The sequence below is a fragment of the Nymphalis io genome, chromosome 6 (genome assembly GCF_905147045.1).
Source record: "Nymphalis io chromosome 6, ilAglIoxx1.1, whole genome shotgun sequence".
Classification (NCBI taxonomy): domain Eukaryota; kingdom Metazoa; phylum Arthropoda; class Insecta; order Lepidoptera; family Nymphalidae; genus Nymphalis; species Nymphalis io.
The window spans coordinates 4669168-4689578 of record NC_065893.1 but is presented as its reverse complement, the minus strand read 5'-3'; the positions used below and the strand labels follow the sequence as shown (position 1 = coordinate 4689578).

The following is a 20411-nucleotide window of genomic DNA, read 5'->3' as shown; positions in this document are numbered from 1 at the left end:
AATAAAATCAGTCCTATTGTCAGATTTTGATTATCTTTATATACAAAGTTCCGTAGTGCTAAATATTTGTAAACTGTTATAGTCACAGTTGTCAGATGTCATTTGTCATTTGTTACTTAACTCATTGTCATTTCTGAATTTTAATTTATTGTTATATTTTACAAATAGGTATCGCTTCTTAGTGCCTGACGCCTGTTGGTCACGTCACTAATCTCGATAACATATTGTTGTGTAACTTGTGTATTTGAAGTTAATATACAATAATCATGTATATCGTGTCGAATATAGTAAAAGTTACTATTCCTAACTATTTGGCAAGTTTACCGATCCCCGATTCCGTTGGAGGTTGGTTTCGACTTGGTGGTAAGTTCATTTTCCTCAAACATCGTGCTAGTGGTAAACATAGAGATCATGATTTTTTTTGTAAATATAAGATCAATCACTTTTTCGTTAAATTTTCTTTGTTATTTAATTAAATTAAGCAAATACTCCATGCTTTGGTTATCATATCAAACCATGTAAAATGAACTTTTACGAGATATCTATTTTTTTTCTTCTTATTTAATTTCTATTTATTTAAATATTAATAAAATTTAACTAATGTTCAATGTACGATAAAGTGTAATCACGTACCATAAAATTTAATTAACTAAATAACAGTTATATTCGTCAAGGCCAATGACATACTTTCAAGTAATTGTGGTATTATAACATTATTCTTAGTAACGGTGTAAATAATTCATGGCATGCAATTTTGAAGTTTTCAATGTCTTCGTTTTATAAATGAAACTTCATTCGTCACCTTATTTTTTTATATTTATTTTAGCTTAATCTCATTTACAGTGCGTGATTGGCTAGCATTAATTCCCCCAACTCTTGCTATTGGTGGTATTTCTTATTACTCTTATCAAACTATTAAAAAGGCAAATGAAGCTGGCAATGGGCAAGTGAACCCAAGCATCAGAAAGGATATAAATAAAGTTGTAGATTTCATTGATATAGAGGATATTACAGAGAAGACTTCTTTGTGTAGATGTTGGAGAAGCAAGAATGTAAGTATATCAATATTCCTGAGATACGATGTAAAACATCAACCTAGGTTGTAGTTAATCTTCATTCTAAATTTAATAAATATTTGTTAAGTAGTTTCCACCTCCTACGTCTTTTTCTGTAACTCTGCCAACATTTTTTATTATGATCAATTGAGTAGTAGATGTTTATAATATTAACTAGGATGTCTCATCTACCCATGTGTACACTGCTTTAAACTGTATATTTAAACATTATTACCTAAAATCACAAAAAAAAAAAAAACAATTTTTTTGATCTACCTACATTAAGGTCTATGTTTGAGGTAGATTTCAACATACCATAGTAATAACACTAGTTATCACAGTATTTCTTTCAAGTGACACCAATTCTTCCATTTTTCAACAAAACAGTGGGAAAGATTTATGTAATTGCATTCCATTGTTTATTGTTTTATCATTTATTTTAGATTTAAATAGCTGCATCTGTATCCTTTTGCACTTATATTGGCAACTTTACATGTAATATAATCTTGTAACTTAACATTTCATAAGTGCTTGGACCAGCCTTGTTGAATAAAGATTATTTAGTTTTTTTTTTGTGATTTAGAAAAAAGACAGTTTTTTTTTATAAAATTTTCTTGTACATAACTAGAAAGAAACATCAATGTCATATTTTTTATATGCATATTGGTTTTTAAGTATTAGTTTTGTTGAATTATTGTTCATAAAATTTTATATATTATTGTATTTATTTTTATAAATAAATGAATTACAGATTATTAATCAGAGTTGACAATATTTTAATAGTTTCAATTTCTTTTTCACACTAAGAAAATTGAATATAAACATACCATAAATGTAGATAACATAATATTGTAATCTGTATGTATCTTGGTGATATCAATTAATTTTTATCTATATCATAATATTCTTATGTTTATATTATTTAACATCAACATTTATTAATATGAGCTTTATTTTTTCAAAATAGTGTTCTAATAATAATTTAATTTGTCAATAGAGTGAAAGTGTAACAATAACTGTATGAAAAAATTGTTTCAGTGGCCGTACTGTGATGGAGCTCATGGTGCTCATAACAAAGCTACTGGTGATAACACAGGACCAGTGGTTGTAAGACATAAGGAAAATAAGTAATTGATGTATAACAAAAGTATGACAAAAAGAAGGAAAAATGTGATCAAAAGAGCACACTTGGAATATTTACTTTTTATAACAGCATTTATTACAAATTTAATTTTTCATAAACTATTATATATTTCAATGTAGACAGATCAATATTTTAAAAGTTTTGAATAAACTGTGAATTTTTAACAGCATTATCCACTTTTATAAAATTTGTCAATCATTTATACTGCTATTAACATAACCAAGGTGTGTATTTAGAAAATATAGGAAAAATTATGATGATACATACTGACAGAAACAATAAAACAATGGACAAATCCAAGTTGTTGTAAGACAATAACTTTTAAAAATTAAATCAAAGTGGTATTGTTAATTATTGCGTTTTTAATTTTAAGGATTATTGTTACCAGTTTTAAATGAACAATCACAATAAAATTATGAATTTCTATTGCTTACAAGTTTATTTTTTTATTACAAACTCTTTCAATATTAAATAAAGCATCGAAAATACATCTCTCATTACCTTAGCATTAATCACATCACAGACTTGTTTTTTTCTAAATTATAAATAAATTACATTTATAACCACATGCCAATCATAAAATCCAACATGACTAACTGATAATTACAAATATATGGCACGGGTTTTTTATAATTTTTTTTATATAAATATTTATATTTTATAATTTAATTCCAATTATATAATTATATGATATAAGTAACACAAAAGCCTTCACGTAGTTTAAATTCGGAACATTTATAGATTTTAAAATCATTTTACATAAAAATTACATTTAAAACATAAAAAAATATTCAATGTAAAAATGCAATATAAATTAATATTCGGTGTGAATTATCAAGTAGCTTCTTGCGGTACATTTAAATAGTTACACATCATTATCAATAGTTATCACGCAAAGATAGCAAGATATGTGGCTCAGATATAAAGGTCATACATCTAAAACAATCTTTCTTAAACAAATTCAGTCTTGTTATTTTAAAAACTTTACATAACTTCGTGGCTCGATACATTTTAAGGCAATACTCTTCATAACTGAAAAAAAACGTTAACGAGTTATCAGTAAGTAAATACAAGATTATCTGTTAAACGTGTTTACGTAATACCTAAAATGTAAAGTGTATAGCATGTTGCATTTGAGTATTACGTTATGGAAAAGGTAAGTTATGTTTTTTTAATATTCAAATTTAATATATTTAGCTTATTATTTGCACAATATATTGGTTTATTATTAGATATTACGGGAACAACTTTGCATAATCATAATGGGTTTTTGAAGAAAATATTATTAAGACTACGGCTACGACGACTACTACAGACGTACAGACAAACAAAAAGTAGACATTTATTCATAGAAAATTCAAAATGGTATTCATATATATTTACTTAAAATAGGTAGGCAAACTTGCAAATCGGCCATCTGATGGTAAATGGTCATAATCGGCCATAGAGATAGGCCTTGTACGAAATATTACAATTTAATTACATCGCCAACCTTTGGAGCTAAGATATAATAGGTATGTCCTTTGTGCCTGTAGTTACACTGGCTCACTCACCCTTCAAACCGAAACACAACAATGCGAAATTTTGCTGTTTGGCGGTAAATATGTAATGACTGGTTGAAACCTACCCAGGCTTATACAAAGCATTACCACCAAGTGAATATAAGAATATTGCAATATAAAAAAAATATTTTTAATCTACCTCAATTCTTGTTTCAGCCATAATTTCCTCATTCCGTAGAAGTTCGTGCTTTAATCCATTTTTCTTCCTGAAAAATAATTTGAAGCATTAATATTTGGGTATAAACATTAAAAAATATTAAAAAATAAATGTTGATTTTCAAAACAGGATGTACCGTTTAAAAAGTATTATTATTACAAATTGTTTCGCAGCGGGTACGTCCGTGGAGAAAAAAGTAAATATTTTCTATATGTAGAGCGTTTTTAGCGAGACACAATTTTCTTATCCTATTTATGATTACGTATACAAACATATTTATTATCTTCGTGTACTTTAGTAAATTTACACATGCAACAGGTTGGAGACGTTTTGGCGTTTGTAGTAGTTTATCACACAGTGATAAACTACTACAAATGCCTAACAGAGACGTAGAGGGTTCAGAGTAGAGTAGAGTAGAGGGTTCAGGGTAGAGAAGACGAGGCTTTAGATAAAATATCAGAACGAGTTACCTTTAAGGTGATTTATGAAATTTATTTATGAAGGTGAGGATAAGGATGACTACGAAATATCTAGAGTTGAATTCATGATTAAAAATTATGTTAAACACGTCTAATAAAACTAGAAGTTTATAAGTATTTATTTATTTACGCAAAAATGTTTCCAAACCGATTTGATGCTAATTAAAGTATCTCTATCAAACTAATCATATATGTATATCTAATCAACTATACTTTTAATGTCTAGTATATATTAGAATAATAGTTGTAAAATGAAACAAAAAATATATTTCTAGGATGGATATTTCTAACCTAATACATTTATTTTCTTTCTGATAGTTTTGTAATCTTTGTGACTAGTGTTGTACTGTAGTTATTAAGTTTTTCTTATGTAACCACCAGATAAAATATATGTATGTAATTTCTGCATCGAAAAGACACAAATGTAAATAAATGGTAAAATATATAATTGATATGATATGTTGATTGTATAATTGTAGTCAGTTTTGTGGCTTTATTAAATAAAAAACAAGGTCAATCAATGCTCTCCTACATTCAAGTCATACAATTTTCTAGTAAGAACATTGGGTTTATATATTATATGTACTTATATAGATAATAATGGTAGGAGTCTATATTTAAGTAGGCTCTTAAAAGCTCTATAAATCGTCATGTTACATTAATTAATCAATTGTAAAGCTACAACAGTTCGGAATGTAGAAAGTACCGTGAAAAAATCTAGTTCTTCAAATAAATAACACAAAGATTCATATTATCATATTATTATTTCATCGTAGGAGTGTGTGTACCTACATTACGAAAGAAAAGAGTCAGGACGTTTGGTTTCCACTTGTGCACTTCACAATGCGTTTCCGTCTCACTTGACCGCTTCCTACGCAGCCCAGCAGCACGCGGGTACGTATCATATTACCTCACACAATGCTCGAGCTGTGACTTCGTGCTCGCCGGGAAGCCACCAAATAAATATTTTACCATAAGGTTAATAAAAATATGGACGCAGCGTTATGTGGACCCCTGAGGCGAATTTAAGCGTTGTGTTTTATTTGTGTAGGTGGATGAGATTGATTAAAGATACGAGATATAATTGAAGTCCGATTTTTATGAATTTTAAGTCTGTATTCTGTATAATACAGCAGTCACAGCGTTTTGATTGAGATTATTTTGAGATTATTTTTTACAATTATGTTAATCTAATTCTTTTATTTTTTGAATCTTATAGTATGTATAATTTATAAAGTAAATAGTTTATAAAGGGGATCAACAAATTTTTTGTTAGGTCGGTATCTATATAATTTAAATCGATAAAATAATATCTTATAATATCATACCGTTTGAGGTATTTTATGGTTATATATGGTTTTCTTTAATATTAGTTAAAATATAGATAATACATCATAATATATTTATGTATATTATATATCTTTGAGTGAGGTTATATTTTACCTACTTTTAAGTTATAACAAACTGTTAACTTGATATTATAATATAATTAATTAAAATGATGTAATGAAATATTATTCAGGAAAATTTGTGGACCGCGAATTCATCTATCCTAGAGTAAAGTTCCAGGACATACTTAATATATTCAAGTACTCACTGAAAACTATTATAGACAAACATTTATAGACAATAAAAAACCTATAGTGTTATAATTTCCTGAGACTTACAAGTATATCCGTCTCCATACAATAAGAGCAGAGTAAGCGAGCACGACGATGCTGCAGGTAACCGCAACCATAATCCCTGCCGCGGTGCCGACGGGCTCGCCGCGTGTTCCCGCATACCGTCTATGAGAATCCTTGGGCACTGGTTCTTCTGCTATACATATTATGAGGGTACTTATATTATAATTATCGTTTATTAATAACACAAAATAAAAATATAGATTATTGAATGTAATTATTGAACCTTATGGTTTTTTTAATGATAAATAATGAATAAACTTTGTTTATATTAGGATGTGTAGATTATTTCGAGAAAACATTAAAATATATTTTATTTAACTTGTAGGAAGACTTTTGAATCCCCATTTCACAAGAATATCGAGTCAGTTTAATCTAATCTGTTAGACATTCTGATGTTAGTGGTACTCGGTAACTCATTATTTATTATCGACACATTTCGTTATTTGTATATACATAGGTATATATATCTTTTAATACGACAGGTATTTTAAGTGTATGACATATACTCTTGGTATGTCTCATTTATTTTAATCGTTGATTCTTTGAAACAACAAACCTTGAAGGAACTCAGCTTGTGAGTCAGGTACAACCGGCACGTCGACTCTACCTTCTTCAGCATCTTCTGGGAATGTTGGTAAAGCGAGATGCTCGGGTGTATCTTCTTTTGAGTGCAGCATATCAAATACTTCGGATCTGATGAAATTGTAAAAAAAAAATAGTTTGTTAACAATAGTCTCTTTGGCACTTAATACGTGATTTAAAAGGAAAAATTATATTTTACTTATTAAAAGAGCAGTAAAAAAATAACAGCCCGTAAACCAAAAAGTTTGAAGCATTTTAACATGTTTTAATTTTTAAAAAAAGAGCTAAACAATTTATGTAGGATATATTATAGTAAGCAAGTTTTATAAGATATTTAAGTGTGTACAAACACAGGTGTGCCTACTCTTTATTCCTTTTAAATGGTGGCGATCTGTAACGACAGGTAAGCAGATGATCCACGGCATTACCACAAGATCTACTAAGAATTTCGAGACACTAACTGTTTTAGCCTGACTCTGAATTCTCCCAAGAAAATCCCTACATAATGTGCAGTTCTGCAAGTGAGATACTAGAGTTTAGCCTGTAAAGTTAGACTACCCAACCGGTTTTTAGTTTATATTTATTTATTACAGTTACTGGCAGCCGTTTTATGTATCGAATACATTTTATAAGACACAATATATATTTGGTTAAAGTAATTTTTATTTTCTATTGTCTTCAATTTTTAAATGGCAACATACATATGTATCATCATTTGCTGTATATATATATTTGTTTAATTTAACTTACAGCAATAAAACGTTTTTGTGAGTTTAAATTTATCTATTATTCCAGTCCCACGGTTAATAATGTTGTAATGATTCACTGTTACACACACCACTTCGATGTTAGGTGCACTTTACATTTCGAAGTCTCGTGTGAACCTCCAGTGTCTGATATTATAAGGATACTGTGAATACACGACCGCGATATTTTATATCTAGTAACTACTTAATAGTTTGCTACTATGTATAGTACTAGTTATTTTTAAAAAGTATTATAGAGTTTGTACATCATGGTAGGCTTTCTGCATTTTTTCGCCAAACAGCAACGTTTTGTCAGTACAAGCCGTGTTTACTGTGTTCCGTTCTGAATGGTGAGTTAGTGTAATTACTAGTACAAAGGACATAACATCTTAGATGTCATGTATATCGTGTTGGGCGTCCCATTGTCTGTGTAGGAGGTTGATATATTTTATACAGCATAGGTTACTGTGGGAGATGTGTACACATAGCACTAGGTAGGTCATTTGCAGAAGGAAACTACCTGATATCTACTTAATACCTACATTACCTTAAAATTGATTGCAAGTTGTGGTTATTTGGTCGTAGCTTTCATGATCAACTGTTACCTGCTCACTCCATCTTTGTCGTCAACTAGAAGTTTTAAAAGCGTTGCATTTGCCTCCAAAGTCTTGTATCGGCTGTTGTCTTCTACCTCTTTCAATAAGCTAGGTGGTGTTACATCTTGTGTTATTGTGTCTTGAAATGAGTTTTGACTCTGGCATGGTGCTGTTCCTATAACATTGGTTTTTATTATATTAACAAAGTGTAAGTAAAGAAATATTTAATATTATTTAAATATGTCATTTATTTAATGTAATATTCAGGCCCGATGTTCCGCTTAAGATATAAGTAAAACTAAAATAAAAATTGTTTCAATTTGTGGGTCATGCATATCTCCACTGTGCGCTTAACGGTTCTTTAAGCTCAATCCTCTCAAATCTTCTGAAAATTTGAATTTACGTTTTAATGCGAACGAGTTAATAGATATGACTCATCAGTAAACAAAGATCTAAGATACGGTAACCTCATAATTTTAAAGTGAAAGCAACTCAGCTAGACAAATCGACAACATATTTCTTTTATTTATGACCAATGCCTTGTGTCCCATCGCCTATTGTTGCGACGGTGTATTCGTATATAACGCACGATTAGTGTTAATTAGTTGAATAAATATCCTTATTTCATTCGTAATGAGTTTGTTAAGGACGTAGTTCCGTTATTTGTATGTACCGACAGTTAAAGAAATTCGTCAACGTAACATTTATGCAGAAAAAATATAACTTAGTTATTTGATCGAATATCATACTTATTAAAATGAGAAAGTGAATGTATGTATTTTCATTACTTAATCACAATCTATCAGCTGGAAGAATCAAGTTCGGGTTAGTTGGAATATATTTAATTATATAATAGGTACTGAAAATAGTACGTCAGTCTAATGAGCTTTTATGATAGTTGAAAGGCTATATATGTAAATCAAAAAACATATATATATATATATATATATATACCCACTGCATAAATTAAATCTTTACGTCATTTTCTCGGGAATTTAATAGTTGTTTAAATCATGAAGGCTTTGTATTAAACGAGATGAGCATGCAATGATGTATATATATACGAGGCGCCGGAAAAACGACCATGGGAGTTTTCGTGCGCAATCCGATTAAAATCCGATTATCTACAACCCGATGCAGTTTTGATTAAGATATACGTTAAAAGTACTCATATCATCACTCATATCTGTATTCAGCCTTATTTAGTCGCTATTTTAAATTATACTTCTTTAGAACACAAAACGTAACTTTTAACTATTTTTAAATAAGTAGTTGAATTTTTCTGGTTCTCATAACAATTTTTACATCAGTCGATAAGTAATGACGTAATAGAGCAAGTTTCCCTTTATTGTCATCCCTTCGTGTGAAGCTCGCTCAAAGAGCATTCAGTAATAATAATAAGACTGGTTTACTTTACAAATATTTCGAAACACGTGCATTTAAAACGTTTTAAAAATCATCCTTATCCGTTTGTGTATTGGTTAAGTGCTCACTTATCTTGAATTGTTTAAATAGCCATGTCGTTATTGACGCGTCATAAACTCAAAAAATATACGTTAAATTATCTACGTTACGGGTTATAATATTTTTTATAGGTTAGTTTTTTTATTAATTAAAAATATACTTTTATTACAAAACATCAATATCTTTAGCTATAGGCACCTCGTTCGGTCGCGTATAAACTTTCAGGTTTGAGCTTAACTAAGTGAATTCAAACCAGTTGCGAGTTTGATACACTCACAGAACAATTATTGTATATTCGAAATGACACCAAATTCAATTAAAAGTAAATTTATAAATCGTCAACGCTTAATAGCCATTATTAGTAATATATTTAAATGTTTAGTCATTAATATTAATTATAGTCTTAAAATGTTTTATTTTATCTTAGGACTGAAAAGATTTATTTAGTGAATAAATCGTTTCTTAATGTAACGAGATGGCCTTGTTGTAAGAACGCGTGAAACTTAACCGATGGTCGAGGGCTTAAGGCCTCTGCCTCGAATCTCGCGGGCAGCGGGGCGGCGGCGGCGGCGGCGCGGGAGCGGCAGGATCTTACGCGTATAATCAAATGGACCGACCCTCGAATACAGCGGTGCAGGAGCGGCGCGGGGGCGGGCAACGAGCGGTGCACTCCAGTCAAGCGGTGACCGCCCGCGTTGCGCGTCTGCATTGTAGGTATAGTGTTGTACATTTTTTTTGTGACGTATCAAAATGTCTTCGGACGTGCAAGAGCTAATTATTTCGGCAATCTTTGAGAGGACACCCATATGGAACAGCAAAGATGTGAACCATAAAAATAGAAGAATAATTAACCAATTATTAGTCGTAGAATTTGTCGGGATTTTGTCTCTGTTCTTCATAATTTCGATAAAACTCGCCATTTATTTTCCTTGCCCTATAGTAGGGATCCACTTCTTCTTTTGCCCACAATAAATCGAGCGTTAGGAATAAATTTGAATCAAAAAGATGTCGCCGTTTTTCAGACATTTCGTTCGCGAATAAAAACAAATATCTCGACAACACAACCACGAACACAACACTACACCGCTATAGTGCCGCGCGATCTGCCCGCTAGTTTGGAGAACAGGTATGCGTTGCCCGCTCCGCTGCCGCGCCGCCGCCGCCGCCGCCCCGCTGCCCGCAAAATTCGAGGCAGAGGCCTTACCCGGGCATCGGTCACCCGGGCAATCACCACTGAATTTTCATGTGCTAAATTTGTGTTTATAATTCATCTCGTGCTTGACGGTGAAGGAAATCATCGTATCGTATGAGTAAGCCTGTGTGTGTGGCTTGTGTCAAATTTCACTAAAATTCTGCCACATGTGTGTTTCACCTACCCGCATTGGAGCAGCGTGGTGGAATAAGATCCAAACCTTCTCCTCAAAAAGGAAGAGGAGGCCTTAGCCCAACAATGGGCCATTCACAGGCTGTTACTGTAACGTAACATCGTCGATTACACTTCTATTATATTTACTGTTCTAAGAATAAACTGCAGTCAAACTATACTCAGTTATGTGTTTAATACATTGGCATCGAAAGTGGCCAAGATTTCTCGTCGGGCCAACATTTTTTCCGCTTAAAAGTAACGAGGGTCGGCCTCACTTATGTTATATGTATGAGAGCTCTCACGTGCAAAGGAGAAAGCTAACTCATGTGGCATTGCAAACAATAATTACTGATTGGTCTTTTTAACGTTTAGATTGCAACTAAATGTACTGGATACTGATCTTAAAACTTTCGTATTATAATTCTTATAATTATTAATGCATTTAACAATTTATACAACATTAAAACACTATGTAAGTATTTATTTAATATTTATTATTTATCACTGGATAATATAAGGCGAATATGTCCACTCACTTTCAGTCACGTATAAGCACTCATTTAGGACACGAGAGCCTTGATGTTGGTGATAGGTAAAGCTTACTATTACTAGTAGACAGCGCTTGACTTATATTAATGATTATAATATAGAAACTATAAAAATAAATCTATGTACATACGGTGAATCCGTTTGTGTATACAAATAAAAGCTTAATCTGAGTGTCTTTAAATATATTTTTTTTTTAAGAAATATGTGTTCTTAAATAATTATCGTTTAATATTTTAAAATACAAGTGATCATCTTTCTAAAGGTAAAATAATACGAAGCGAACGCTGCGAAAGGTCATACTAAGGTAAATGAGTAACATAACATGTTGTTTTCATGGACGTACTTACACAAATGACTCACTAGACTACGTTTAAATTTAAAAAAATAATACGACAGACGCGTTCAGAAATGACACTGAATCATTACAAGTAAGCTATAAAAAATACCGATATATTTCGGTCAACATTTATGAATCGCCAAAATCATTCTGAGTCACACCCACGATCTCACCTGATTCTAAGAATATGGTGTGGTGATTATCATTAAGTTGCAATTAGATTGTACCGATGACCCACTGTGAATAATGATGTCGCTTCTTAGTCGGAAAATTGCTTTGTTGAACGGGATGTGATATAACTAAGTACCTAAGCTAATAAATATTAAAAGGAAAATCATTGAGTGTTCAGAATGAATAATTTTCATTCATAATACTGGACATAATTATGTGTAAAATCCCTTTTGACGTAGATAATATAATTAATCAGTCAACTAAAGAATATAATACAATTTTAAACTCGTAGATAAGGCATGTAGAGAAATACGTTAAGTCATTTTTTAGCCTTATTGTTCTTACTTATTATTAATAATAAAGATTGCTCTATTAAGACAAAGATTTTATATTATACGGCCGTAACAACTCAAATTTTTACGCTTATTGGTATCGTTTAATTAATTTTTATCATTGATTTATAATTGAGTACGTGTATAGCATGGATATAAGCGCGCTAAACTTATCTTAGCTTCAATATTAGGTTTTCATTTTTTAAAGTTTTTGTTACTTAGTGGAACAACTAGTTTTTTATATCAATACACATATCTTGATTCACATGAACTTACATAGGTACACGACTTACACAATATCAACGGAAAAAATGTTTCAAGCTCATACGATTAGGTATATACCAAAATTTTTACTTCAAAAAACATATTTCTAATTCTTAACAATGTTGTTATATTTCATATTCTAAGACATAATTTCAAGGTTAAGGGTGTTTGCTTTCGGTATATGTAATGTGTTAATGTAAAGCATTGTTTATTACGATATTTAGTTCTTACCATATTTGGCAGCAGGTTATTTCAAGAAGTCTTGAAAAATATTGAAACGTTTATTATTTCATGGATAATTATTTCCATAAATAATTATAATTCTACTTCCTGATTCCTTAGTCTATTGTCACACTCCTAATACAAGTTTTATGGTTGATTGCAGGAGTTTAATAAAAAATAGGAATAATAGGTAAAAATAAAAAGGTCCACTGCTGAATAACGGCTTCCTATCCTGCTAAATTACACATTTTGCTATGAAAATGAAACTATCTGCCTCGACTGGTTACAAAGCATAGACACGTAGTTTCTTGCTGGATTAAGTTGATATTTATTTTTTACAATGTTAGGTACTGGTTTACTTCTAAGACGCGAAGATTAAATCAGCAATGGGAAGTAATTAAATTTTATTAACCATTGACATGCAATCGATTTATTGTAAACAGCTTGCGAGAAATTCGTGGGACTGCGTTTTATTATAAATGAAAGTTAAATGGCTAACAGGTGGCTTAGAGTTGAAAGCATTAAATCACAACGTTTAAATAATTATCTATGCGACTTATTTCTCTATTTTTTTAATGAATACGCTGTATACCTAATAAGAACGTGATATTTTTCTTAGAATAATATTAGTATCACCGTATTACCGTGTAGTTCTTTTAAGGAACGGAACCTATTTAATCATATATGTAATTAAAAGGTAATTACAGTAATGAGGTTAAATAAGATTATCAAAGTAAAAACTAGTTGACTCACCTAAAGCAGCCACAACCATCAAATACAAGAACTGGTACTGGGCCATGAGTCACGAGGGACCTGAGAACAAAGACGTGATTATAAACTAACTCGTTTACTATTTATTAATTAAAATTTCGGACTTCTAGTAGTTGTATGTTGAAATAAAGCGCAGTTTTTTGTTAGACATTGAAACAATATTCACAATAGTTTGAGAATTGTTGATTCAAGTATATGTTAAAACCTAGAATTATTATTACCCTTAAATATTTATACTAGCAACATATAGAAGTAGATACTTTGTTAAAAACATCGTTACAACTCGACTCTTATCACTGTGTTGTTAAATATAATTATTTTAATATGAGATAAGTTGATGTTTCCACTTGAATGTTGTTTTCAATCTCTTGCTATTAAGGATCATAATTGAAATTTATGAATTACTTGTCTATGACCGCGACATTGTCCTCGTAGTAATAGAAGATCTCATTTTATATCGATTGGGTAATTTTAATGGTTTTATTATTATATATAGATATTATAATTAAACATACATAGCATATAAAATAATTACTTTTTTACCTTACGTTTTTAAGTGAAATTAATAATCAATTAAGGGTTTAAGCACTCAAAATCTATTTGGTAGTTTAAGCGTTCTGCTCGAACAAACGGTCATTCTTATATAAAATTGCATTAGTCAAACGAAAAGATTAAACTTCTTGTTAAACCGTCGTTATTTGTTGTAAATTATTTCTAAATATTTTTCATCAACAATATGTTTGTATTTCGTCAAAAACAAGATAAACAGCAATCCATATATATTTTACATAAATCGTCTCATAGATATTATATGTATATAATTTTCCTTTTTATAAGATATCGTCCCGGGGTCGGACAATTGGTCGGTATATATGAAGATAGGAGATTGCAATACTTATATTGATTATCAATATATATTCGTACATCATGTCATCGCATGAATATTTTACAATAATACGAACAAACGATAAGCAAACGTAAAACAATTAAATAATCTTGCGTCAAATACATTTTTATACTGATGATCGATATTTATAAGCAATTAGTACTTAATTGCTTATAAATACAGACAAAAACAAATTTTATTACCATCAATCATATCACGAACAGTTGTTTACAATATTCTCGAGATTGTAAACAACTGTTCGTAATATAAATGTTTGTATTTTCATGACTAAAAATAAGTACTTATTTATATAATACATTAGTAGTAAATTGTTTAAAGGTCGTAGCGTTATGTTATATAGTCTAAACCTTTATCAATCAAAACTGTCTAACACAAAAATGCTTTTTCCTAATCGAACTGTTAGATAAACAAACAATCTCTTTAACTTTATATATTATTAAAGTATAGACAATATTTATCAAGTCGTTTTATACCTTCAGATATAGCTGATGTCTATCATATTAGTATATCATACATCTTAAGTGAAACGGAAAAATATTATTTAGGTACTCCTATAAAAGATAATATATTATGTGATTACATTGCTGGAGCAAAAAAAAATCTGGCTTAAATATTATAAAACTTTTATTTTTTTATATTTTTACAATAAATTGACCTTTAAGCCAATAAGTCTTAAAGTTCAAGCTGTGTCATAATAATAGTTACTCCGGTAACTTATAATAATACTAGATTGACAGAAATAACAGAGATAACGAAACAAAGAGCTACTAACTCGTTCGTTTACTTTAAAATCTTTTTAATTAATGTTATAACTTAACTCTATAACTAGCTCTATGTCATTAATAAAATAAAACTGTAGGTGAAGTAAGTTACAAGTTCTTCATGAATAATGAAAATTGATTAAAATAGCTAACAATATTCTGTCGTGATTAACTATCGCCATAACAGGAATTAGTTGTAATAAAGTATGAAGAACTAAAAATACCTGGACGCGTCGGGGTTTGATCTCCAATGTTCACTTTTTAACTCAATTTAATCTCCACTCGCTTTGTCACTATTCGATCCGGTTTGACCACGGGTGCACAGTGCGTGCGTTTACGTCGGGCTCTTGCGGCATTCTGCGCTCGCGCACCCGCTGGGGCAGTGCCGCTGACCTCCCTGATGCAGGAAGTTCACGAAAATCTTATTGTATAATGGATGCGGTACTATCTTTCAAGTTTCAATGATCATTACGCTACATTACGATCGTATACATACTACAGTTCCTGGTTGAGTGATTTCTTGATAAATAAAAATAATGCATTTTTATGAAATATTTCGGTAAGTTTTTACATTATTTTTATATATTGATCCTTTCAAATTTAATATATAAGTACGTATAAAAAATGTACTATTGTTTCTTATCGAAACTAAATTCAGATCTTAATTGATATTTTAATAACACAGATGATAAAAATATAATCGCTACCAACATGTTTCTGTATTGATAATAATATTAGTATCTGCCAACATCTGCTATACAAGTCTTTGACTCACACATAGAACGTGTCGATACCACAATGTTTACGTCTCTGTATTCCTGGGTATAAATAACCTAGGGCGAGGTTAGCCGGTGTAGAATCAAGAATGTGCTAAATTTATTTATCATCTTAGTACTTTAGATACTTTTACTAATAGAAATAGACATTTTTAAATTTAATTCTTATATAACATTGAATATCATTATACTGTTTTATGAGAAAAAATTTGAATAAAGTGTATTGTCATTTTGCAGCTTTTATAAGAAAACTCGTAGCTCAGTTCTGTGGTATCTTAAGAAGGTTTTACTGGATTATAGGTTTACACGGGTTTTTGAATGAGATCGTGAATATCCATTATATTATTATCAATAATAAAGATGTTTTAACATAAATATATATTATGGTATAAGTGTTTAAATACACGTCTAAGTGCTTATTTATTTTAATAAATTATTTTTTGTTTGTATATATTAAATGCTATTCAAATCCGTAATAAGCTTAGTATGGTTTTATTACTTCATGTGTTAGCGTGACCTCTCAGGAATTGAACTCTGCCCCGAGCGTCGCTGTTACATTTTCTGCACCTACGCTTCGCACTGTGCAAATACAATAGGTACCTTTATTTATTATGTTCGTATCGTCGCTTATAGAAGTTGCTATACAAGATTTATATTCACGTCAAGAGTAGGATAGTTTTATTTCTTTGTTTAATTTTAACGCTAATCGAATAATTTAACTTTATAAAAGTTCTATGTAAACATTGATTACAAGAACATTAGACAACATTTACATTAACATAGATTATATGTTACCAAATGTTATGTTTATAATGATAGTAATTTATAAATTGAATGTATAATGAGATTAATTATATTACAACGTCGACAGTGGCATTGTTTCCGGTTCAGGTTTTCGCAACGTTGATAAAATTACAACATACAGGTAAATTATGATAATTTTTGAATGAGAAACCCAATGACTTTCTAATGGCCAGATCAGGGGTTTGAATCTAGGACTCCCAGGACCACCTGGTCTGCCCAATTTCAATGATAAGTTTTTATTTTATTTTATAGTATAGGTTAGGTTAGCGGACGAGCATATGAGCCACCTGATGGTAAGTGGTCACCAACGCCCATAGATATTGGCATTGTAAGAAATGTTAACCATCGCTTACATCGCCAACGCGCCACCAACCTTGGGAACTAAGATGATATGTCTCTTGTGTCTGTAATTACACTGGCTCACTCACCCTTCAAACCGGAACACAACAATAACAAGTACTGCTGTTTTGCAGTAGAATATCTGATGAGTGGGTGGTACCTACCAAGACGGGCTTGCACAAAGCCCCACCAGTAGAGTAAGTATTAAATATATATTAAAGTAAGTAGAGTAAGTATTAAATATATATTAATTTATTTATTATTTCTTGGATATTAAAGTGACATATTTTTGGTTTGATTTCGGGGACCTGAGTTCGAGTTTTTTCTGTCGAGATTCTTAGAAGCAATCGAAGTCTGGAAATTCGTAGTGTTTACACTCCTGTGCTTCGTAAATCCGTCGGTACTGCTCCTTGACTCTTTTCGGTCGTGTCTGATTATGAGAATGAGGGAATAGATAGTGCACTTGCGTTTGCGCACACAGTTGTGCGCTATAATTTGTCCTGCACAGTTGGCTAGTCTCTCTTGAGGATGGCCGCCGGGCGCTGTGGCCGAAATCGGTCAAGATGATATAATTAATAAATAAAGCTTTCTGATGAGTTTTATTATCTATGGGTAAAATTTAATAACTAAAAATATATCTTAAGACTATTCTGCCCGAATTTTTCTAATTCACAAGGCTCTACGTTTCGAACAAAGTCCACAACGACAGATATTTACAACCAGATTAAATGAAAATAAATGAAATAATTTTTTTATACACATTTCTATATAGGTCTCTGCATCTTTGTCAGATGATTTAAGCAAGCCACTCTCCGTGTTGTTTTCCACCTGCAAGACAGGTGAGCGAAGTGTCCTCTCCGTGGATGCTGCTACGCCTGGGCAGGCGACTTTATGGCAACACGGGCTTGCCCAGTACCCATGCCACCCTCTCCTCCTCCCCAGCAGGATCCGCAGGAATGACGAGTCAATACGTGTGGTGCTGGTTTGGCCGCAGGTGACTGGCTTACGCCTAAACGGAGGCACCGCTCCGGGTTTAATATTAGTTTTCCTTCTTCTTTGGCGTGACGCTGGGATAATTTTGGGAAACAACGTATCAAGGAGAGGGGTGAGGATACTGTGATCACGGAAGATACAGGAATGTGACACTAGTAGCTAGAGCAGTCCGGGGTCGCGTACCCGTAGTGATTCCAACCAGCTATCGGACAGATAACTGGTAGATCCACCCTCTGGACAATTATACACATTTATACACGTAGTAATCGTCTGTTTATATGTTCTTTCTTTATAAATTTTATTGGTGGCAATTTTCAAACTATTTTGTGATCACATGACGTAATTGAAAACTAAACTGTCATCAATAGCTTTAATCTGTAGCTACTGCAACATTGTGTTTTGTAATGTATTTGTAATTTTATGTTAATAAAATAAATAAAAAAAGAGTAAAATATATTAAAACTAAAACAAAAATGCGTTGGTGTCTGTGTAAAAATCGTTATTTAGACATCGGTTTATGTGGAGTCACTGCTAAGGAATTGAAAAGAAAGGAATTAGAAGTAACGCTAAAAGAAATAGAAGTTCACAAATCGGCCGAACATTTAGAGAAAAGGATTAAAGAATTAGAGAAACGGTCTGAACATAAAGTTAAGATCGCGGTCAAATTAGACAGAGCCCGTAATAAGTTATTAAAAGTCCTCTACAGTAACAAAAACTTTAATAAATGTGATAAATGCCATAAAAATAAGGAGAAAAATCGAGACAAACATTCAAAGAGAAATTCAAAAAGTTCAAAACAAGCAGGGTTAGGTATTTTACATCATTTCTTTGACAAATATTTTAAAATGGATAAAAAACTTAGCAATCTGATGAAGATAAATAGTCAAGATTTTATAGATACTTTTAAACGAATACTTTTGCAGCCATATACGAGTACATATCCATCTTATAAAATGTCCAATAACTACGGTAGACGAGCATTGACTGAGCCTCGAAACAGAAGGGATCCATCTTTTGGTGATTGTTACTTGATGTCATTACGAAAAACTCCGCAATTATGGATATACCACCAATGGCCTCGGCTTTATCCGCATTATTTAAGTGTTCGAGCTCAGTGCAAAAACTGTGGATTTTTATTCATGATTTTGTTTGGGTTCTTGTTATGGATACCCTGCTTTATATTTTTAGGACTTTGTGAATGTTTAATTTGTTGCTGCTGTTATGATTGTTAATGAAATATAGGTATTTGAAGATTAAATCTGTTAATGTGAAATATATTTACTTAGAGAATATATAATACGCCAATATTTAAATAAAAATTATCGTTTTTACCATCGCTTTATTATAACTTAAGAAATAAATAACGTTGGCTAGATCCATACTAGGTGAAGGATCTGATTTACTAACTTTTTTCGAATGAATCTTGAATCTTTATTTAATTTATAAGCAATTTACATAGAGCTAAGAATAGAGAAAAAAAATTAATACCCGAGCTACACTAAATAAATATAACGTAGTAAAAATATTTCCAAGATTAAAATATTAAAAATTCACAAAAATATTATAAAACAACACTGTCTTGATGTTAAGACACAATAACTGTGCTTAAATTATTATAAACTCAGTTATGAACTAAAGTCCAGTACAATTAATATATTAATTATCATAAGTCATTTACATGGCTATAGACTAGATATCTTTAGTTACTTTTGGATCGACCTTTTTTGATAACTTTGCATTATCTGCTAGATAATTTGTATTTCGATTTATTTCATTTTATTTAACTTTATCTTCAAGAGAAGCTTTACTGGATGTTACTTTTATATTATTTATGTTTGATTTAGGTATTTTTATTCGTAAAGATATTTCAATTAAAAAAAATAATGTCATGCTATAGCGACTACCGCACTTGACATAAAAAATGTCATTTAGCATACACGTCACATACACTTTTTGTAGTTATTTATTGAGATTTCTCGTTGACTAATAAGATAAGAAAAAATATTTCTATATATAGTCAGAAGTTTTGTTTAACGTGTTTTTTTAACCATTTTTACAATAAAAATGGGACATGATTGTTTTTCTTTTCATCAATTACGACTATTAAATTTTAATAAATTTAGCAACCATTTTTGTCGAACCTCAGGAGACATAAAGAACTACCTTGACCATGATGAAAATAACAGTGACGCGAAGAAACAAAGCAAACTTATAACAAATTGCTCAGTTGGGAAAAATTCAAAATGCCTGAAAAGTACATCAAAAGTTTTTTTACAAAAAAGGCTAAGGTCACCTCTCACAATAACCAATCGTGTATCAAATAGCCTATTACCCTTTGGTACGTAGAAT

At 31.0% G+C, this 20411-nt stretch overlaps 3 protein-coding genes across 4 annotated transcripts in view; 1 reads left to right on the top strand and 2 right to left on the bottom strand.

Annotated features, from left to right (window-relative positions):
• The window catches only part of LOC126769261 (PH and SEC7 domain-containing protein), a 159877-nt gene that overhangs the window by 26466 nt on the left and 113000 nt on the right, over window positions 1-20411 (bottom strand). The gene's annotated exons all lie outside the window — the stretch shown is intronic.
• LOC126769300 (CDGSH iron-sulfur domain-containing protein 2 homolog) lies at window positions 152-2635 on the top strand. Its single transcript, XM_050487993.1, has 3 exons — window positions 152-363; window positions 844-1052; window positions 2094-2635. Exons 1-3 carry the CDS (start codon window positions 267-269, stop codon window positions 2184-2186), a joined length of 399 nt encoding a protein of 132 aa, XP_050343950.1. The 5' UTR covers window positions 152-266; the 3' UTR covers window positions 2187-2635.
• Window positions 2613-15561, bottom strand: LOC126769296 (uncharacterized). Of its 2 annotated transcripts, none has more exons than XM_050487989.1 (7): window positions 15375-15561; window positions 13465-13524; window positions 8016-8181; window positions 6639-6775; window positions 6065-6212; window positions 3901-3967; window positions 2613-3231 (listed from the first exon to the last, which is right to left on the bottom strand). In XM_050487989.1, exons 2-7 carry the CDS (start codon window positions 13508-13510, stop codon window positions 3226-3228), a joined length of 570 nt encoding a protein of 189 aa, XP_050343946.1. In that variant the 5' UTR covers window positions 13511-13524; window positions 15375-15561; the 3' UTR covers window positions 2613-3225. The 2 variants fall into 2 exon arrangements, with proteins under 2 accessions (XP_050343946.1, XP_050343944.1); XM_050487987.1 differs by having other exon boundaries at window positions 6065-6215; window positions 15375-15553.

Bases quoted from the DNA above. Each gene is read 5' to 3' on its own strand.
- LOC126769300 (XM_050487993.1), top strand. From the start codon at position 267: ATGTATATCGTGTCGAATATAGTAAAAGTTACTATTCCTAACTATTTG. The intron at 364-843 runs GTAAGTTCATTT...TCTCATTTACAG, and splicing joins AGGTTGGTTTCGACTTGGTG to TGCGTGATTGGCTAGCATTA. The intron at 1,053-2,093 runs GTAAGTATATCA...AAATTGTTTCAG, and splicing joins GATGTTGGAGAAGCAAGAAT to TGGCCGTACTGTGATGGAGC.
- LOC126769296 (XM_050487987.1), bottom strand. From the start codon at position 13,510: ATGGCCCAGTACCAGTTCTTGTATTTGATGGTTGTGGCTGCTTTAG. The intron at 8,182-13,464 runs GTGAGTCAACTA...CCAATGTTATAG, and splicing joins GATGGTTGTGGCTGCTTTAG to GAACAGCACCATGCCAGAGT. The intron at 3,968-6,064 runs GTAAGTCTCAGG...ATTATTTTTCAG, and splicing joins GTATGGAGACGGATATACTT to GAAGAAAAATGGATTAAAGC.